This window comes from Hippocampus bargibanti, linkage group LG05, assembly GCF_051943395.1.
Source record: "Hippocampus bargibanti isolate YZ-2025 linkage group LG05, ASM5194339v1, whole genome shotgun sequence".
Classification (NCBI taxonomy): domain Eukaryota; kingdom Metazoa; phylum Chordata; class Actinopteri; order Syngnathiformes; family Syngnathidae; genus Hippocampus; species Hippocampus bargibanti.
In genome coordinates, this window is record NC_142738.1 from 10,059,480 (window position 1) to 10,080,347 (window position 20,868).

Here is a 20,868-nt window from a genome sequence, read left to right on the forward strand (position 1 = left end):
CTATGCAAACTGAACAAATGGTAGATGTGGAATCTGGCAGCTCCATTCCTTCAAACATTTGCCTTTTTTTCCAATTACACACAGCAACTTTTTCGTACGGCACACTCTGTGAGGGAAAGTGTGTCTTCACATTGTCGATTGAGCTGGGCAACTAACTTCCTGAAATGAAGGAAAAGAGACATATACTCAATGGACATTAAATACACCTGCATAATGTAATAAGATTTAACAAAAGAGCAAGAGAAATAAGATCAGAAATTGTCTTGAGATGGCATATGGCCACTAAGTATGATTCAAGCAATCACGCAACAAATATCAATTCAAAAACAAAGTCCATACTCAGCCATATGAGTCATCAGGTCCTCCACGTTAGCTCCAGTTTTGGCACTGCACTCGTAAAATGAAGCCTGGTGCTGCTGTATGGACCACACACGCCACCTCAAAGCTTTCCTTCATTGAAATCGGATGACGAATTATTGTTCCCCACCTCTGCCAACTTATGTCCATCTCTCCGTTCCACTTTTCTGTGGTGACAATTGGCCAGATCTAGCTTGTTTCCAAGGAGCATTAGGGTCGCACCATCACACATCTTCTCCTACAAAAGATGCCACTTAGATTACACAACCTGTACAGTTCCCTACCCTTTATTAACTCATTCACTGCTAGACGTGCAAATTGTGAAATACAGTAATGCTTATTTAGCATCCACTGACTGACCTGCACAGTGTCCATCCACTCTCTCACAGCGGTGAAGGAGGCAGAGCGGGTGATGTCATACACCACCAGGATGGCGTCAGCTTTGCGGTAGTACTGCTCAGTGATGCAGTGAAACCTGCGCAACACACGGAATGTGTCAGTTACAGAGCAGTAGCGGGTTGAGGTTGCGGAGAACGAACCTCTCTTGACCGGCAGTGTCCCACAGCTGCAGGGTGATGGAAGTGGAACCCAGGGTGATGGTCATTATCTGGAAATCGACGCCTAGCAGCAAACAAGCTCATAAAATGAGTACAGACGATCCCCTACCTACACACGAGTTCGAGTTACGAACAACGGTACATACAAATATTTTTAGTAACATATGTAGTATTCTCTCCAGTTGTACATGTACATATCTTTATGGAGCATATATTTTATTAAATATTGATTTTTAAGTACAAACCAATACAGGTTACTTATACAAGCCTTAAACATACTTATATAAATCTTAAAAATACTTATAAAAGCCTTAAACATACATTCCATACAAAATATAGCACTGAAGCAACATACGAACAAATCCACCTTACGAAATGACCGTTCGGAACGTATCTTGTTGATAAGTTGGGGAGCGTCTGTAGCGTTAAAAGCTATGAAAAGCTGATGTGATCTTACCGGCAGTAGCGCTCAGGGGGGTGCAGAAATGTCCTGTGCAGTAGTGCTGGATGAGGGAGCTCTTACCCACCCCTGAGTTTCCCAGGAAGACCACTTTGAACACATGTTGAGGATTCACAAGTCTGTTCTAAAAAGTGACATCAAATTAAATGTTCCTTTGTGTTTTTTCTCTCCTGGTGTTTGAGTCTCTGGGGCTTTCTCAACTTGTGAATGAAGCGAGGCACGTTCCCTACCTGGCCAACTCTCTCACAACTGACTCTATGTGACGCCTTTGAATTGACCACTTTTTTCTCTGCACCTTGTTCCTGCTCATCATGCGAGCTTCAGCAGAGATTAGCAAGTACACAAGATTAGTTGCTTCTGCCTCGATGGGTTGTAGAGATGATATCTGTACTTGCTCACACAAACCTTTTCGCTAAGGTGTCTCGGGCCAAGTTGTTCCCTAGGACTGACTCTCTCTTCTGCAAATTTTCTTCCATATTTGGGCTCTGAAAGGGGTTTAGTGGAAAGTCATTAGTAGAATTACTTAGACACCATACACAAACTTAAAGACAAGGAACTCGGTGCCCAGTAGACATTTATTCTGCTGTGAAAGTAACTGTGACAGACCTATTGAACTATCGGTGCATGACAAACACATGGTATTTCAATGACGCAAGCATTAGCATGCATAGCCTTTGGTTAAATATAGCGCAAGGACTATAACTTGAGAACAGCCTCACATAACGCAGAATAAATGTCTTTTCAAAACGAGGCATCAGTCTTGAAGACATGCATGATTCTGACTGAATTCTAAGAGCAACACGCTGCCGAAAGCCATGATGGCCAGGAGGTGGGAAGGATCCATGAAGCTGTTCCCACACTTAGCTTAGGGAGGATATTGCCACTGTGTCCATGCGTTGTAAAAATCTTGGCTTAAGTCAAAGGTTAGCGGCTGAGGAGGTAAGAGCGGGCATGGATGACTAACCCTCTTCTTGGTCTGCTGAGCGTCTTTCTCATCTTGTAGTCTTTTATTCATATCCCTGCAGAGAACAAGGATCGTTCTGATTATTTGCAGCGAATATAAAACGTTTGTACACCCCTGTTCAAAAGCTAAGTTTCTATGATATAAAAAACACACTGGACAAAAGAAATAACTTGTTTGCTGCTCGGGTGACAGAAACTGGGCTGCGTACACAGTGATACACGTGAACGCTTGCACATACAGGCAGATGACCATGTTTACATCACATCTACCAGCATGCGCTTTAAGGACACACAGATGCTGAAAAAACAAATTGGACTTGAATGATGAGTTTTTTTCAAAAGAGCAATATTGAATATTAACATTGTCGGGCAACATTTAACTCATTCACTGCCAGATATGTGCAAAAATATGTCAATTCCAGTGCCATGGTTTTTGTCATTGTCACTCAAATTCCAGGATTCACATAATATTGAGTTTTAGGACTACATAAACTTTCAATACAGCCTAAGAAACCTTAGACTTTCTTCTTTCAATTACCGTACATGGGTCTGAAGTTATCTGAGCTTGAAATGAGGGTGGCTGTCCAAAATACAATGCAATACATACATATTGCTTTATAGAGCGCTTTAACAGCTGAAGCTGGAACAAAGCGCTGACATGGGGAAAAAAAGGGAAATGCTGCCCCCTTGTGGAAGGAAAAAAACATTGCCAGACGTCTGGCCAGCGCTATATCGCCACCGCAGCAAGAAAAAACAAAACCCGTACAAATTCAGGAATGCAGTGAATGAGTTAAAAGTTATATCTTTATCCCATTGAATTTAAATATGCAATGTACTGTATTACTTTTGTATTGTCTTATTTTGTTCCCTTTTATTACTTTGCAATTGACTAACCTCAACAAGCCAAGTTGTCTCAGGAGACTATCCTTCTCTTTCTGCAGGTTTTGTGACACTTTCAGAACATTTCTGTGGTGAAACAAAAATAAACAATCAAAATGCTTGATTATAATGTCTGACTTTTATTGTATTATTAGTATTTACAGTAAACTTTATAATAATAATAAACATTCAAATTTTGGTCTTAAATTTGAGCCAAACACATATTTCCACCTTTACATGCCAAAACATATTTATCCAAAATACAATTTGTCACAAAGATAGTGTCAACTGGAAAACTTACTGCTGTCTGTCCATATGCTCCTGGGCAGCGCTTCGCTGTAGCTGGGCTAGCTGAACCATAGCAGCCTGCAGCTGCTCACGGCTACTCTCCGCCTGCTCCTGCAGCTGAACGTTGAGTCGGTGCAGCTCTTGGTTCTGTTCCCTGATGGTTGCCTGCTCGCAGATAAGCTGCTGCATTCTGGTCTGCAACTTGATACAAAAAAAAAAAATTCTGTTGACTCCCTTGTTATGTTGGTGATAGCTTTTTTTTGAAGAAATAGAGGCCGGAAACCTCTTTCTGTCTGATCAAGGTTATCTCCAACTCTTGGTCACGCATCTTCAACTCCTCCTCAACCTGTATGCCTCGCTGTTTCTGTCTGATGCTCTCCTGTTTTGCAGAAAATATTTATTCAACCATGAAAAGTAACATTGGAAGAACAAGTAAGATACAGTCCTGTTTGATTGACCTTTTGATTTTTTTTTCTTTTCCCGTTCTGTTGCAGGAGGGTTTTGGTAGGCATTATACCTGCTGGCATTAACATTAGCAGGGTTTGGTTGATTTAGTTGATACCTGTTGCCTTCCTTCCATTCACCTCTTTTTGTTAGCTCTTTAGCCACATTAGTATTACTGTATTCATTAATTCCCAAGATCTTTTGGTTAGACTGCTAAAATCACACATATACATATACACACACACACACATATATATATATATATACATATATACATATACAGTAAAGTCTCGTTATATCGATATCGGATATATCGATAGTCCCGGTTATATCGATACTATTTCTATGCACGCACGGAGAAAATAACATGCAAACAGGGTCGGATATATCGATAGTCCCGGTTATATCGATATTTTTTCGGACTCCCTTGAATATCGATATAACGAGACTTTACTGTATATATATATATATATATATATATATATATATATATATATATATATATATATATATATATATATATACACACACACATATATATATATATATATATATATACATATATATATATATACACATATATATATATATACACATACACACACACACATATATATATATATATATATATATATATATATATATATATATATATATATATATATATATATATATATATATATATATATATATATATACAGTAAAGTCTCGTTATATCGATATTAAAGGGAGTCCGAAAAAATATCGATATAACTGGGACTATCGATATATCCGACCCTGTTTGCATGTAATTTTCTCCGTGCGTGCATAGAAATAGTATCGATATAACCGGGACTATCGATATATCCGATATCGATATAACGAGACTTTACTGTATATATATATATATATATATATATATATATATATATATATATATATATATATATATATATATATATATATATATATATATATATATGGCGGCTTTTAGGTGCAACATATATGTATATTTTTAGTCTGTACCTGCGCCAGGCGTTTTTCTCGCTCCTCTCGGACTTGGGTTTCCATTTCCTCATACATAGACCGAACAAATTGATCATGTTCACTCTCTCGTCTGAAGTGCAACAAAGTTGAAAGAAATGTTAAAGCTTAGCTCACTGATTACTGACAGGAAGCGGAATGTGAATGGGTGTCATTGTGCAATACCTGCGCAGAGCTTGCTCAAGGCTGTCTCTCTCCCTGATGGAATCCTGCAAATGTGTGACAGCGTGTAGCAGGATTCCTTCCAGGAGCCTGAGCAGCTCTGGTCGGTCCCTCTGTAGCTCACACCACAGAGAAGACAATTCCTGCTTACTGACACACAACAAAACAAAGTGGTATTTCACAATAGTGTTGTCACAATAGCAAAATAGTAACCGCCATAACATACGCATAGAAATTTTTAATTGAACTCTTGAAACATATATGGGATCCCACCTGTCGGACATTTTGTCAGTGCCGAGCTGATTCAGTATGTCAGTAAGCCTTATTGTAGCAGTATCCTCGGAGCAGTCCACCTGGTCTGTGTCTTGGTCGTCAAGCTCTTGGCTCTGCTCAGCTGCGTCTTTCTTCCCCATCAGCTCACCTGTACCACAAAGGCAGTTTTACAGATTGATAGAGAAGACACAATAGAAGTTGTCATATTTAAAAGTTTCATGCTTAGTTGGACGAACATAAGGCGCACAATGGAAGCACAGAAAAGCAGGGGTCAATCTGAGGTGAACAGACACAGCCTGTTAAACTGTCATCCTTGTGTGGGAGATTTGGCCTTGGGCAGAATTTAGGACTTGCTAACTCATTTGCAGGAAGTGCTCATTAGCCAGGTTACAAGTCTATCAGTTCATAGAAAGACAACCCATTAAAATGTCTATGTTCTGTTGGTTTATGGATGTTGGTGCTTGTAACATGGGATGTCCAGGGGTGTTTTATTCAAATCAAGAAGCCTGTGTTTTACTAATGCATCCCTTAAATTTGCATATACTCTCAATAAATAGCTTGGCAGAGGGCTGCAGAGATTGGGCGTCGGTGATGAATGGTTGTGTCCACTGCCGGCAATAAAAGACAATCTTCCTGTGTTCTTGAGCCTTTGTTCACAGTGTCCGAACAAACATCTCTGACACAGATTTCCCCACAACTGTAACTTTAAAGTGCAGTATGCATACCAAGTCCTGTGCTGAATTCGAGTGGTGTAAGGAACCCATTGCGATCACGGTCCAAACTCTCAAACACGGTCTCCAGCTGTTCCGGCGACAGCGGCAACTCCACCTGTAGCCTCTGACGAAGGCATATGACGATTAAAGGTGGTGTGTTAACTGGCATTTTACCAAGCTATCAGCTCACCTGCATGTCTCGCTTTGTGATGAAGCCTTTGCCCTCTTTGTCGCATAACACAAACAGCTGCTTGGCTTTCTCCATGGTCTCTGGCTGTGGGCTTGCTCCTGCTGCATTTCTGGGCATGGGTAAACCGAGTGGGCTGCGGCCCCTGCCCAGTCGGGGGCTGCCGGATGATAATCTCTGAGGCTGAGGGCTTACTGGTACAGCCTCGCCGCTGCCCTCACCTTCCAGCACTTCCCCAATATTCAGCCACTTTGACATGCTGTAGCTGTGCTATCGCGGACAAATAAGTAGAAAAAAACATATGTAAGTACCTAAGAGGACTACGAGTTTCAACAATACAGTCCCATTTGGCTCCAGGTATCCCCCAAGGAGCACAATAGTTACTCTTCTAAAAATAGCGCACCACTGATGGGACATTAACAATATTATACTGTGGAATAAAAAAAGAAAATGTCAACACAAGCACAGATTGTGGAAATAACATGTCTGTTGCCTAACTCATTCACTGCCAACCCCGAATTTATTCGGGAATTGAAAATATGACATGGAGCGACATTGCTGAATTTGTTCAGGTTTTGCCTTTTCTTATGGGGGGTGCCGATGAAGCGCTGGTCCGACCTCTGGCAAGGTGTTTTCCCTTCCACGAGGGGGCAGCATTGGCCTTTTGTACAGCCGCCCCACTTGCACCTCATCTAACTCCAGGCCCATATAATTTAGGAATTACAGTGGGACCTCGGTTTACGAACCTCTTGGCTTACGAACCTCTTGGCTTACGAACTTTTCGGTTTACGAACGTTACTTTTATGAAAATTTTACCTTGGCATACGAACTATTTTTCGGGATACACACGGACCTGCCACAATGAGTGATGTGTCGTTCGTGAATGAGCCCGTTCTCCAAACAAGGAAATGGCAGCAGACTTTTTTTGTCCTCTATTCCCCGCCCCCAGTCGTCGGTTAAAGCCACGTGATTGGTCAAGAATGCAGCAGTGGGGGATGGGGTTATAGACAGAGAGAGAGTGAGGCCGTTCTACAAAAAAAACAAAATGGCGTCTTCAGTTAAAGCCACGTGATTGGTCAAGAACCCAGCAGTTGGGGGGGGGGGTTTTAAACATTAAAGAGACAGGCAGACAGAGAGAGAGAGAAAACACACACACACGAAAGCGAGAGGACAGAGCTTGAAACAAAAAAAAGAAAAGGGGAAAAACAAGTAAAATGGTGAGTAAATTGATAGAAAACAGTGAAATTTGGACCCATTTCAACTTTGATAGTTCAAAAGTAGAGTGTAGACTGGAAGGTTAAATATCCCATCAATCAGGCTCCACAAATAACCCGCACGAGTCATCTGTACACTTGATGCAAAAAGCTATTAACCCAGCTAAACAGATCACAATTGATGAACTAGATACAATTATCACAGAGAAAGCACATACAAGGGATCATTCCTCAAGATAGTGAAAGAAGCCTATGTTCCTCATCAAGTGTTTAATGCTGAGGAAACCGGACACTCCATTCCATCAAGCCAACGACCATCACAAAGGTAAATAAAATGACTTTATTGTATAGTACAGTTTATTTCTGTAATCATAATACTATAGCACATTTATTATACATAAAATAAGGTATATTTTGTGTAGTTTTAAGGCTTAGAAAATTAGAAAGTAGAAATTGTGTGTTATGGGGGCGTGGGAAAGGGTTATTCTCATTTTAATGGTTTCCTATGGGAAATTAATTTTTGAGATACACACTTTTCGCCTTACACACTCGGTCTGGGAACCAATCAAGTTCGTAAGCCAAGGTCCCACTGTAACTCATTTTGATGAAAGTAGAGAGTCTATGGTTTCTTACTGCATTGAATATTTATGTAGTCCTAAAAAAAAAATCAAGATTATGTGGTTCCTGGAATTTGAGTGAAAATGACAAAAACCCTGGCACTGGAGTGGACACATTTTTGCACGTTTGGCAGTGAATTAGCTAATTACTTTTAGAAATTCTAAACTTGATAAATGTTATCACATAAAGGTATCGCGAGTAAATATGGTATTTCAGAAGTGTGTATCAAACTGGTACGTCTTTGCATTAATCAGTATCCAATAAGTAGCTCTCAGTTGCAAAATGGTTGATGAACTCTGATCTACATTCACTTTTCTACTCACTTTGTGTAACAAGGTTCTGTGACAGATTGGCTCAGTCATCCTCCCTTGTCAAACAACAAATTCTGCTGGGAGCACACACATTATCTCCAGCTGGTCTGACAAACTTGTCTTCACTCACATCTGCACATGAAACATGACTCAATGTTTCAGTCAGCTAAGTATTTTTACACAAAGTTCTATTCTAGCTTTGATGGGACTCCTTCAAAAACAGTGTGTCAAGGGTTAATATCCCTGGAAAAACAATTACAAAGAATATACTTATACACAAGGCCATTTACAAGAATCTAAAAGGTAACCATAGCCTTTGGAAGTGTAAAAAACAACAACAAAACAAACAAAAAACAACACCCAATCAACGTACCAAGCTCCAGGATGGATTTAAAGTCAGGAACAGGATGGAGTCATGGGAGTTGTGTGTACTCGAAGAGGAGGGTTGATCGCCAGGAGCGACGAAATGCAAAACACTGTTTGTACCATTTGCATGGGTACGAACTTACGACTACCACAATTGCAAGGCAAATGTTTTACCAAAGTGATATCACATATTTGAAAATGATTGCCATAAGTCATTTATTGTAGCGATCACGGATGCAGTTTAATTACTAAAGGAACAACATGACAACAGACCCAACCTCTCCAAATGTTGCCATATGCATAAAAATAAATATTTCGAAAGTGACTACTGATAGCACTATTGGAGATGATCTATGAAGCCTTCACAACTTCCTCCTAACCCAAGAGATAAGATGAATTCCTTCATGAAAACTATGTCAACATTACACGAGGGCTTTTAAAGCAGCCAACGGGTAGTGCAACGCGCAATTGCACTTGGAATCTTAGTAATGTGTTTAAATCGAGTTCTTTTCTCGCACTTTTAAGTGAAAAAAAACAAGTTTGGATTTTGCATGCATAGATTCAATGATGCTTACAATTACAATTCTCAATCAATAACTTTGACAGACTATATGTGGGTGTTTATATAGTAAAGACAATTTTGTGATTTCAATCGTTAAAACAAAACAGCTGTCATTCGAATTGTCGTTATGATGTTAGCGAGCCAAGCTAACTGAATCAAACCTCACATCAGCAATACACTTGAAATTGTTTCTAAATAATAAGCAAAAACGCGCTTACTATACAGTGGAAAGGGGAACATTGTTTGAAAAGTGTCAGTTATTGAAAGAAGAACAAAGAATAACGTCTAAAAGAAGTTAAGGAAAAAAACGTCAAATTGTGACATACCAACACGGTGCCGTACGCAGGTGTCCACTACCTTTGATCACTTCTCACAGTAAACATGGCGATTCCCGTTCATTACCCATAGATGGCAGTCGATAGCATTGGCGCTCAATTTTTTACCGTAAATTCTAGTGTAATGTGAAGCACACATGTTTGTCACGTCACGTATTAATTATATATTATTTTAGTGTAAATGTGATTAATGTCTTACATTTTGTAAAACAATATCACAAAAATTATGCGTCATTAAATGTTATAAGCAAGCCGAAATGTATTTGAAAACGACTTGGAGAACGCTTACATCGTCTATTACAGTGGACGGTACCGTTACCATGGAAGATACGGAAATGCGCACGTTACTGCTAAAAAGCATTTGGGGGTGCTTCAAGTTGGCATTGCTTCCAAATCATTTTGGATCGCGAAGACTTTGTTGTTGTTTTTAGTCATTTCGTCTGTCATCTTTTGTATTATCGCGGTTTCTGTCGGTAAGTAGATGTTCTGTGATGCCTTACTGTCACGATAACAAAGGAAAAACAACAACACAAGGGCTTAATTAAGGCAACGCGTCTGTACGGAATTCTTCGAAGTCAATATGCCCCTGCCAACATAGCGATTAGTTGATAGATAAAACTGCATTGCTCCTCTCCGACCAAGTATTTGGTGTGTGAACTACTTCACGCCAGTTGAAACGTGTTAAAATCTCATCTAGTCCCGGTGATGATATAACTGTAAAGTACATTGATGAAATATCACTATTGCATCAGATCAATGCACAAAACAGATTACGGGTACAGTCTTTGGTTCCTTTGGGAAAACAATAACTTTAGCATCATTCCTGTGTGCTTTCAGGTCATTCAGCATGAAACGAGCTTTCACGAAGCGAACTCCAATGCCTGCAGTGATTTTTTTGGATTGCTGACAATAATCAGAAAACATTTCATGCTTGAGGCAACATGTTTCTGGATAGAGACAAGTATTTTTGGAAGTACTGTATACAGCACTTCTTCACAATGTGAATGAACCCAAGCACTTCAGAAAAATCCGCATCAAAATTAATGTAGTTAACGAGATGTAAATAACGCTTTGGGGAGATGCTACAGACGGGCAACTACTCCCTGGTGTTGCTGATACAGCTCACACTTCTGGCTTTTGACCTATTCGTCAACTCGTTCAGTGAACTGTTGACAGGAGCTGCCGTCATCCAGCTGGTGCTCTTTATGTAAGTACCTGCCTTGCAGATGCCACCGGTTGGCCATCTGCATATGTAAATTCTGTTACACCACGAATTAGACAGACTACTTATGGAATCTGCCCATCTTGCTGCCAACATTCAGACAATCCGTTTGGATGGGTCTGAGTCTTGAGGAGGCATCGGACAAAATATCCACGTCTCATTATCTCTCACAATATTCTTATAATCCTATTTTTCTTTCATACAACTTTTTACAAACATTTAACCTATACACAACCACAACATAAAAAGGATGACTTAAGTTTCCATCCCCCAACTTGCTCCCGACTTTTTAAATAGACTCGATTGTACCAGTAACATTTGTGAAGTGTATTTTTGGCTTCACTTCACTACTTAAGACTGCTTAACCTAGTTTTTTTCCCAGCCAATTTTTCCCTTTTCAGACATATATTTACCATCATATTGTGTGCCTAACAAACCAGTGAGCACATAATTGCTGCAATGTGATAAATGGTCCAAAGTTTCCATTGCACTGCAATTTCCTCCTCGAGACTAACAGTGCATCTCATAAGTGGATTGTAATCAATTATGCGTTATATTAGAGAGAATACATTTACAGTTAAGCGCTCTGTTTCAGCTGTTGTTTAAGCGCTATATGAATCAATATGTATTGTATTGTACAGTCCGCAAAATATTTTCTAATCAAGATTTGCACTGTCCTGGATAGTATTTAATAACTATCATAATATACCAGAAGGTCACAACAATGTTAAACGGAGCTTAAATGTTATCGCATTCACTTGATATGATTACATGATTATAAATGTATTTGTAGTTTTGTCTTTGAGAATGTTGCGCAAGACCCTCCATGTATCATGAACTCATTCACTGCCATTCCCAAATTTATTCGGGAGTTGAAAGTATGACGTAGAGCGCTACTCTCAAATTTGTTCGGGTTTTGGTTTTTCTTGCAGGAAGGGTGCCGATAAAGTGATGGTCAGACTTCTGGCAATGTTTTCCCTCTGGGCAGCTTTTTTCTTTTGTACAATCACCCCCACTTGCATCACATATTACTCCAGACCCATATAACTTAGGAATTAACTCTTTTTCTGATGAAAGAAGAGAGTCTAAGATTTCTTACGCTGCATTGAATGTTTGTCTATGAATGTCATTCTAAAACTCAATGTTGTGTGGGTCCTGGAATTTGAGTGAAAATGACAAAAACCCAGGCACTGGAGTAGACACATTTTTGCACGTCGGGCAGTGAATGAGTTAACAGACAAATACAGCTTTCACATTTATTCAGTATTTGCATATACAGTAATGTGATTTTTTGTTTAATTTTATGTCTTTTGTTAACTACAAAGACCTGAAAAGGTTTTGTAGTTAGAAATGTCATCTAATTTCCAAAACTGATTGCAGCATCCAGGACATTGCCATCTTGTTCAACGTGATCATCATCCTGCTGATGATGTTCAACACGTACGTATTTCAAGTGGGCCTGGTCTCTCTCCTGCTGGAACGCTTCAGAGCGTTACTGTTTTTCTCCGCCCTCTACCTGACCTTGAGCATTGGCCTCCATAGCTGGCTATTGGTACGTATTTCGGCTCTCTACATACAGTTTCTTCAGCCGGGCCAACTGCAAAAACACATTTACTGCAATTCTCCTTTTGTGTAGAATTTAAGATGGAGAGATTCACGTAGTTTTGTTTGGACGGATGGCCTTCTTGCTCTCTTTGTGTTCCAGAGGATAGGTAATTTTTCCAACGAGTACATCTCCCAACTCTTTTGGTGCATTCGGTGAATATTGCTCTTTTTCCAGTGGCTGTGTTTTATTACTACCTGTACAAGCGCACGGCGGAGTATATGGGCGACCCAAGACTCTACACGGACTCCGTTTGGCTGCGTGAGGCCTTTGCCAGAGCTCGGCAGTAACACAAAACATGTGGAAGCACTGGATTGTCTCTGAAAAGGGGGGCAAATTCTCAAATTGATGGGCCTGATTTAACTACATTGCCAAAGTATACAAAACTGATTGAAATAAAACAAAATTAATTTGTTGGAGCATATTTCTAAATTGCAAATGAAAAAAAAAAACATTTCACTAAAATCTGTTTCTAATATCAACAATTTAAATTCACGTCAAATAATTTATTCAGACATAAAATAAACTCATGTTTTCTATTTCCTTTAGTTACTGCACAATCAATCCTGTGTTATTTTAATATGTGACTGTGACACTGTGATATGTGACACAGAAGACAAAGAGAACATAATTAGCACAATATTTCTTACTGGTGTCGACTTAAAAAAATATATTTGCTTTGAAGATTTCCAATGTGCCTCGACAGCTCTGAAATCATTCCCATTATCCACTAAATTTGAGCAGTTTGCTGCAACGAATTGTCACTAGCCTCAGCAGACTTATTCAATTGTTTCTTGAAGGACAACCGACGTCTCCGGACAAGTTGTGTCCATAATTTGTAAAATGGCTTCAAATGACTTCTACTGAGCGTGTTTTACAAAGTTTCCACCGCATATAGCTATATTTTACGTTTTAAGATATATATGTTATATATAATATATATAACGAGACTTTACTATGTGTGTGTGTGTGTGTATATATATATATATATATATATATATATATATATATATATATATATATATATATATATATATACACATACATACACACACACACACACACACACACACACACACACACACAGATATATATATATATATATATATATATATATATATATATATATATATATATATATATATATATATATATATATAAATCTCGTTATATCGATATTCAAGGGAGTCCGAAAAAAATATCGATATAACCGGGACTATCGATATATCCGACCCTGTTTGCATGTAATTTTCTCCGTGCGTGCATAGAAATAGTATCGATATAACCGGGACTATCGATATATCCGATATCGATATAACGAGATTTTACTATATATATATATATATATATATATATATATATATATATATATATATATATATGCGCTAATCGTAATAGACTTGCGCAGTGAAGTTCCAAAGTTGCGCTGGTGGCTGTCAAAATGGGTAAATGGCACAATGGCATGGCCCAGATGCATCCCTGAATATGTACACTCCTCAAGAAGAAAAAAGTGACCACAACTCAACCCTGTCAATTTTTTTAAAGGCACACCAGTTGGTTTCAAACTTTCCATTGACAGCTAAACCAAGGGTGGCATATTGTGCAAAGTATTAATCAGGATTGAGCCTGGTAATCTACTGTATGTGACCTTTGTATTGCATTCGAGTTTTCTGTCAAGATGTGTTATGTATCTATTTTAGACTTCTCCACTGATCATAATGCGCATGATCAAATGTCCCCTATGACAAAGGCTGGTGGTTCATTTGGTTCGACGGAAGACAAGGAAGACAATAAGTTAACATGATGCCAGTAATAATATTGTGAAACCATTCATCTGTTATTGTGGATATTTTGAATTTTTGAAAAAATATTAAATAATCCTTTTGTAATCCTAGTGTAATCCATCACTGCGTATTATCCTGGAGACAAGGTGAAACAGACTGTTCTATTTTTAACGCAAACATTAATCAGGATTTAGGTGCCACGAGTGCAACCAGCCATAAATAGATGTCGGCGTGTCATAAATATCCATCTCACCTCAGATCAAATCAGTGTTGTGTGTTTCTATGAATGAAAGAAAGCAGAATTTGTACAAAGTCCCCTTATATTTGAAAACAATCCAAAGTGTTGTCAGCGTAGTCCAATCAAACTCAAAATCTTGTCATCTGTTACATTGGAATGTGTGCCACCTGAAATGACAACAAGGCTGATTTAGTTGCAGCCACAACAATCACAAGGAAATAGCTTCCGAAGGGTCTTCTACCTTCATACGTAGATGCCAACCCAGAGAAGCAAGAATAGCACACCAAAGCCCATGAAAAGTGAAGCCACGAGGGAGATGAGCAACTCCTTGTAGACGTCTCTGGTGTATTTGGTTGAAGTCACCTCATAGCTGATATGCAATGTCAAGGCCGAACTAAAAAAAAAAATATTCTTTTCCTTTCGGCTTTTCCCTTCAAGGGGTTGCCACAGCAAATCAGTGTCCTCCATCTTTAGAGGTTTGGTCCGCAGGTTAGTTTTGGCCAAGCTTTTACGAATTAAAAAAAAAGTACCAGACATTTTTCACCATGGTCCATGCTACTCTTGTGAAAACATTGGCGATTACGGCGATATAGCGACGTCTGCTGGCAAGGATAGGCAGTTTATGATGCTGAGGTACAACTATTGTTTCAAGTATTTGCATATTTTAGGTACTTTTTCAGTGTTCTGAAAAAAAAACGTGACATATACCCGCCAGCTCGACGATCTTGTCATCAATTATGCATGATTGTATGCTTCTAATTTTGAGGGAACATTTTGGGGTTCAGTCACCACCACCTGCGCCCCAGTGCACAAAGGTCCATAAAGACAGTACTTGTGTCCATATAGTTTGTATCAAATTATAATTTATCTGGGTGTGTATTTTTGACTGAAGGATTACTAAACATTAACATTTCAGTGAATTTAAGTGATTTAATAAATAATACACACATGGGTAGTTTCTTAATCTGAGCACACAATCTATATTATTAACCATACTTGAATGGGTGTGGAAATAAAGTACAGTACTGCATAGGGCAAAGAACGAATGCAATGTGTTCTAAATCGTTTTAAAAATATGGTACAGTACATTACAGGAATCTATGGTTTATGAAGAAGTTTGTATTTGGGCCACTTTGCAGGTGGTCTTCTATGCAATCTATCAAGGAATTTAAAGCAGGGGTCTCAAACACAACTTATATTATGTGGAGGACGCCGCACTTAAGAGCTTGTGTATGTCTGCGCCACAAACAAAGGAGCCAAAGGATACACGAAGAACCAGGCGGTAAAGAACATGCCGATGGCCAGCAGGACCACAGTGAGGTGAGGGAACACAGCCGGGTTCACCGGGCTGGTATATCTGGTCATCGCCTCGAGTTCCTGGAGTGAAACAAAATAATTATATGATAAATACATGGCTTGCATTTGAAACAAATTGAGCACGATTTTGTAAGTTTGACACAAGAAGCTAATGCATCTTTGCTAGCTAGCAATTCGTTGCGACACGTCGTGGTAACTATGCTTTGGTGACATAAGGCACGATTATATTTATTTAGCGAGTTAGAACTACATTTAAAACAATGCAAAATCGAAATCATACCATTTCAAATGAAGCAAGGCTCTTGACACTGTTGTCCAAGTTGATTAGGCCACGTACTGTCTCTCTTCCGAATCGTTTCCGGGTTAGGACAGTGACGTGTAGAAATTTTTCCTCATCCTGGTCTTTCAGGATTCACAAAGCCCGTCTTGAATCTCGGTTTTATTATTTTAAAAATACTTACAAGCTTAACTAAAATGGTCAAGATTTTTAACGGATCCAAAAATAAAAACTAACTACAAGTCAGGTGGGCGATTTATTGGCATGTCAGCCTCACGATAGGTTCAATTTCGGCTGCGTGCGTGCGTCTTCTATTTTCTCCTCGTGTCTGCGTGCCTCCCACATTCCAAAAAACATGCATGAGATGATCATAAGACGCCTCATTTCGTCAATAGGTGTAGAATCTACACCCATTGCATAGCACAACTATCTACAGTGGAGATTCTACACTGTAGATAGTTGTGCCATGCAATTGGTGTACCCCGCCTACTGTCCGAAGAAAACGCTGCGATAGTTTCAAGTACACCAGTTACCCTTGTGAGAATAACCACACCACAGTATTAATACGTATACTGTACAGTAGAGTGCTACTGCTAGTCTTTGACCTAATCGAGTGTGCTTTCAAACCTGTCAGTTTAATTTTCCTTTGCTGTCATCTGGTGGTACAAAGAAAGAAGCGCAGTCTTCTGTCGCCACAAATCATGTACAGTATTTATTTGCGTTTACAGTATTACAACATATTCTTAAGATTAAAAAACATGGACAAGAGATGATGAACTGGTCTCAATGTTATATGTTAAAGTATTGGAGTTAGTGTTATGATCTACTGACTACACAAGTAGAAATGGACAGAAATGTGTCATCATTCCAGTTTAGAAAATAGCTAAAATTTGACCTCCTATAAAGACTGCAACAAAAGCACGTGTTTTAAAAACTATATGCTATCACAAAAATGAACATCAGTGTTTAAACACAATGCTTTCACACAGTTAGATGCAATATATTTCTACTGGAGTATCTTAAACAAATGGACAAAGGTCATTCATTATTTATATACAGTGTATAATACACACAGTGTGAAAAGTGCAGCAGTGGTTTCTTTTATGCTATTGCTGGTCCATTATAAATAAGCAAGTGTACTACACCATACATAAGTAATGGAAGAGTGTCTCTGAGTATTCATGTAATTGTAAAAACACAATTGTTTTCTCTGATGGCTGTTTCCTATAAGATATGGAATTGGTCAAAGAGCTATTTGCGGACAATGAATTTGAAAAACAAAAAACAACATTTGAGAACAAGACAAGAACACTTTAAAATCAGAAAACACGATATCACACATATTAAAATTGTTACAAGTTGGTGCAGATTATTATATGTCAATAAACACTGCAATGTTAAACTCAATTGTGGAGTGTGAAACAATTGCTCTGCATCATCACCGCTGAAAATCTGGCAATTAAACGTTAAATGTAAAATAATGTTTGAGGGAAAGATTGGAAAAGCAAATGTGTGCACTACAACACAGCATAAGCAAAATTCAGTGTGAGCTATTCCAGTGTTTTCTTGTGAAATTTTGTCAGTGTTGGACAGTCACTAAGCATTTATTCATCCAGTCAATTGGAATTCTGAGGAAATGACCATGATGAGGTCCATTCAACACAACACACAAGAGTACAGGAACCATATTTTTGCATCACATACATAAGATAAGTGGTTTTATGTAGGATTCGGATCTTTTCAATATTCTATTAAGAGTAACGTTGCTTTTCTTTCGAATGTGGAGTATATTCATAAATTGTGCCAAAAGAGGCTAAGAAAGTAGCAGTGTGGACTATTTGAGGTAAAATGCAATTTGCAGCCAGACATAGCTGAACCATTAAACTCCCCAGTGTACGAAACAAAATATTCATGTTTTGAGGTGACGGTAGTTTCAGTGTAAATAAAATCAACAGTACAATGAGTACTATGTCATCCAGAGTAGTCTGGTACACAGTGCGATATGTTTGTGATGGGTAATTTCATTTCACAAGTATTATAATTCACTGTGGCAATGAACATTGCCACGGTTGTCAGTTGATCGCAAACATTTGGAGACACAAACAACAACTGATGAAAGCACAACGAGACGTTGATGCAAGCGAGACAACATCAAGTGCAGTGATATATAATTTTGTGTAACTTTTTTTGAAAATAATGTACAGTAATAAGACAAAATACACATTAAAATACACATCCACCCAACGGGTGGATGAGGCTCGCTAGGAACAAAGGAGCTGGACAGGTGTCTTTTTCACAAATTATGCGCAACTGTTTTCAATGATAAAGTAGTAATCAGAAAAGGATGACGTTTCTCTCTCAGTGGCACAACTGATTCCATCCTATGGAGGAAAAATAAAAAATAAAATTATAAAATGGGCATCAAATTTACTCTTCAATGCCACTTAAAGGACAACCGACACCATTTTTATGTTTCCTAACTGACATCAGAAAAACGTTTTATAACATCTAAAATACCCAAAACACGCAGGCTGATATTTTTAGTAAAATTAAAAACACCAATAAAAATGACTAAAATGGTCCAAAACTATTCCAAAATGACCTTGGAAGTCGCGAGTTTCAGAAGGTTCCGTCCCCTTGTTAGTGACCTCACGCCAGGATGACTTGCCTTGCTCTAGAATCAAAACAATGGCTTCAGATTCGGAGAAGATGCTTTCTTGTTACTCATCCAGTTATGAATATGATTGAAATAGTTCTGAAGAGGAAAGTATAAATGTTTGCAATCGATTAAAGAAGTGCATCCGTATCATTTTGAGGCGTCCGGACTCCAATGTAGCTCCCCAAAAATGCACAAGATGGCGCCAAAGCTCCGTTGGAAATGGGCTGATTTGTCTCATGGAAATTTGTGTCAACTAGTATCAAATAGTAGTCTTGGTGCAACACACGATTCACCATCGCGTTATTTCTGTGTTTTCCTTCTAATTTCGCCATCAACACGAAGTTTTCAGACCAAACAAAGTACCCAAAATGCATTGTGTGTCGCTTTCTCGGTCAGGGGCATTCCAGACGTGACGTCACGTCAGGCATCGTCATCAACTCGAAAACAAGACTTCCTGAATATTCAACACGAGTCTTAAAGCGTAAAATATAGCTATATGCAGTGGAATCTTTGTAAAATACGCTCAGTAGAAGTCATTTGAAGTGATTTTACAAATAATGGACACAACTTGACCGGAGGCGTCGGTTGTCCTTTCATCATAATAATGACATCAATAATAATGATAATAATCATCACAATCAGCACACCACCAACAACAATAATAATAACAAAATACTACTACTACTACTACTATTATTACTACTACTAATAATAATAATAATAAAGCATACTCACAGATGAGACACGAAAGTGATAGGCGATGTTCTGGAAGGACAGTAGAGGCAGTGACCACAAGTGGTGGGTGCCCTTGAAGAGGAACGTTGACAATCAACCAACCAGCCAGAAGGAAAATTGACTTGAACTAAGGTGCATTTTGAAGTGATGATCAAAGACAACATGTTTTACCCATGTGGATGTTCTTTGTCCACTGTACAGCTCTGTCTCAGTGTGATTTGGACATAGACGTCCTCTGGTGGATGGACATTGTTGGATCCACACACTGTCTGGGGACCTGAAATGAATTGCATGGCCTAATAATATCTCTGGACATGTGTATTACGTATGTGGTTGAAGTTTGTCATTATTTCTTAATCTCATCAATCTATTTAGAAAATAAATACAGGCATTTCTCTGTCTTTCATGGTGTTTGTATTCACTATTGCTGCTGAAGTATATCCTTGAAAATGAATGCCCCATTGTTGTCATGGGTGTGAGTTGACATAATATTGTTTCTTTGTTAGCATCTTTACAAAGATCTCCTTTCAGTTTGCAGCAGCTGATGGACGACTCCGTTTTAGCAACAACCGGCTTCCCTGTTTTCATAATGCAGCCTATGAAGAGAGCCCCAGAGTTACAGTATAAGTTTGTGTATGTCTGCGCAAGTTCGTACGATTTAGCCCTGTGGTGATTTGCGATGGAATCGCTGCTCTAAAACAGCTCAATCGTATTTCACCTTGACAAAACGTTTTCATTTCTTCTTTTATGATTGTTTCTTTATATACTTAACTCAGACATTTTTTATATTTTTTTAACATTACATTTTCATTGAGTCATTATTTAAGCCAAGTTTTATTTTTAATGTCCTTATTTTATACATAGTATACATTTTTTTCTTCTATTTCTTAGGAATAAATTCTCTGTCTTATTTTTGACACTTAGGCTTGGTCAGCTAATCCATTTTAATGTTGGTCATGATGGCGCAACTTTAAGTATTCTGTCTGTCTGTCTGTCTGTCTGTCTGTCTATCTCGCTATCTAGCTATCTAGCCACAGTATCATGCTGTCTAGCTAGCTATCTTGCTATCTATTTATTTGTTTATTTATTTATGTGATAACAACTGCTGTAGGTAATAGCAATTGATGTGGGTTACTCATCAGGGTAGTAATTAATGAAATCCAAATAAATTAAATTTCTCCAGGAAAAGACATTTTTGTAGCCATGTAAGCATTGTGATGTATTCAAATACTCACATCATGTGCAAAGTAAGATGTGATAATGAAGAATTTGTGTTTCCCTGGAGGGATATGGTATAACTATGGAGAAAAAAAGCAGAACA

General features: G+C 38.5%; 4 protein-coding genes across 7 annotated transcripts in view; 1 reads left to right on the forward strand and 3 right to left on the reverse strand.

The window, feature by feature from the left end:
- Positions 1-22: 22 nt before the first annotated feature.
- cracr2b (calcium release activated channel regulator 2B) lies at positions 23-9,652 on the reverse strand. The gene is made up of 19 exons (XM_088996344.1): positions 8,823-9,652; positions 8,462-8,581; positions 6,310-6,576; positions 6,132-6,243; positions 5,407-5,554; positions 5,137-5,283; positions 4,954-5,044; positions 3,788-3,883; positions 3,518-3,705; positions 3,232-3,303; positions 2,339-2,393; positions 1,780-1,859; positions 1,605-1,692; positions 1,372-1,498; positions 897-978; positions 718-832; positions 488-595; positions 340-416; positions 23-159 (listed from the first exon to the last, which is right to left on the reverse strand). Exons 2-19 carry the CDS (start codon positions 8,498-8,500, stop codon positions 75-77), a joined length of 1,977 nt encoding a protein of 658 aa, XP_088852470.1. The 5' UTR covers positions 8,501-8,581; positions 8,823-9,652; the 3' UTR covers positions 23-74.
- Positions 9,653-10,046: 394 nt separating this feature from the next.
- tmem138 (transmembrane protein 138) lies at positions 10,047-13,539 on the forward strand. The gene is made up of 5 exons (XM_088996232.1): positions 10,047-10,185; positions 10,550-10,919; positions 12,315-12,486; positions 12,571-12,646; positions 12,715-13,539. Exons 2-5 carry the CDS (start codon positions 10,792-10,794, stop codon positions 12,825-12,827), a joined length of 489 nt encoding a protein of 162 aa, XP_088852358.1. The 5' UTR covers positions 10,047-10,185; positions 10,550-10,791; the 3' UTR covers positions 12,828-13,539.
- A 1,084-nt stretch (positions 13,540-14,623) lies between these two features.
- Positions 14,624-16,301, reverse strand: tmem258 (transmembrane protein 258). Its single transcript, XM_088996254.1, has 4 exons — positions 16,157-16,301; positions 15,827-15,936; positions 14,801-14,929; positions 14,624-14,726 (listed from the first exon to the last, which is right to left on the reverse strand). Exons 1-3 carry the CDS (start codon positions 16,157-16,159, stop codon positions 14,803-14,805), a joined length of 240 nt encoding a protein of 79 aa, XP_088852380.1. The 5' UTR covers positions 16,160-16,301; the 3' UTR covers positions 14,624-14,726; positions 14,801-14,802.
- A 551-nt stretch (positions 16,302-16,852) lies between these two features.
- The window catches only part of myrf (myelin regulatory factor), a 36,029-nt gene continuing 32,013 nt past the window's right edge, over positions 16,853-20,868 (reverse strand). For 2 of the 4 annotated variants that reach the window (XM_088996347.1, XM_088996346.1), the window contains exons 24-28: positions 20,783-20,845; positions 19,719-19,824; positions 19,548-19,619; positions 18,756-18,827; positions 16,853-18,534 (exon numbers count right to left, since the gene is read on the reverse strand). In XM_088996347.1, the coding sequence (XP_088852473.1) occupies positions 18,454-18,534; positions 18,756-18,827; positions 19,548-19,619; positions 19,719-19,824; positions 20,783-20,845 (394 nt within the window). In that variant the 3' untranslated portion in view covers positions 16,853-18,453. The remainder of the gene's footprint in view (positions 18,535-18,755; positions 18,828-19,547; positions 19,620-19,718; positions 19,825-20,782; positions 20,846-20,868) is intronic. The other 2 variants (XM_088996350.1, XM_088996349.1) reach the window with 1 other exon arrangement.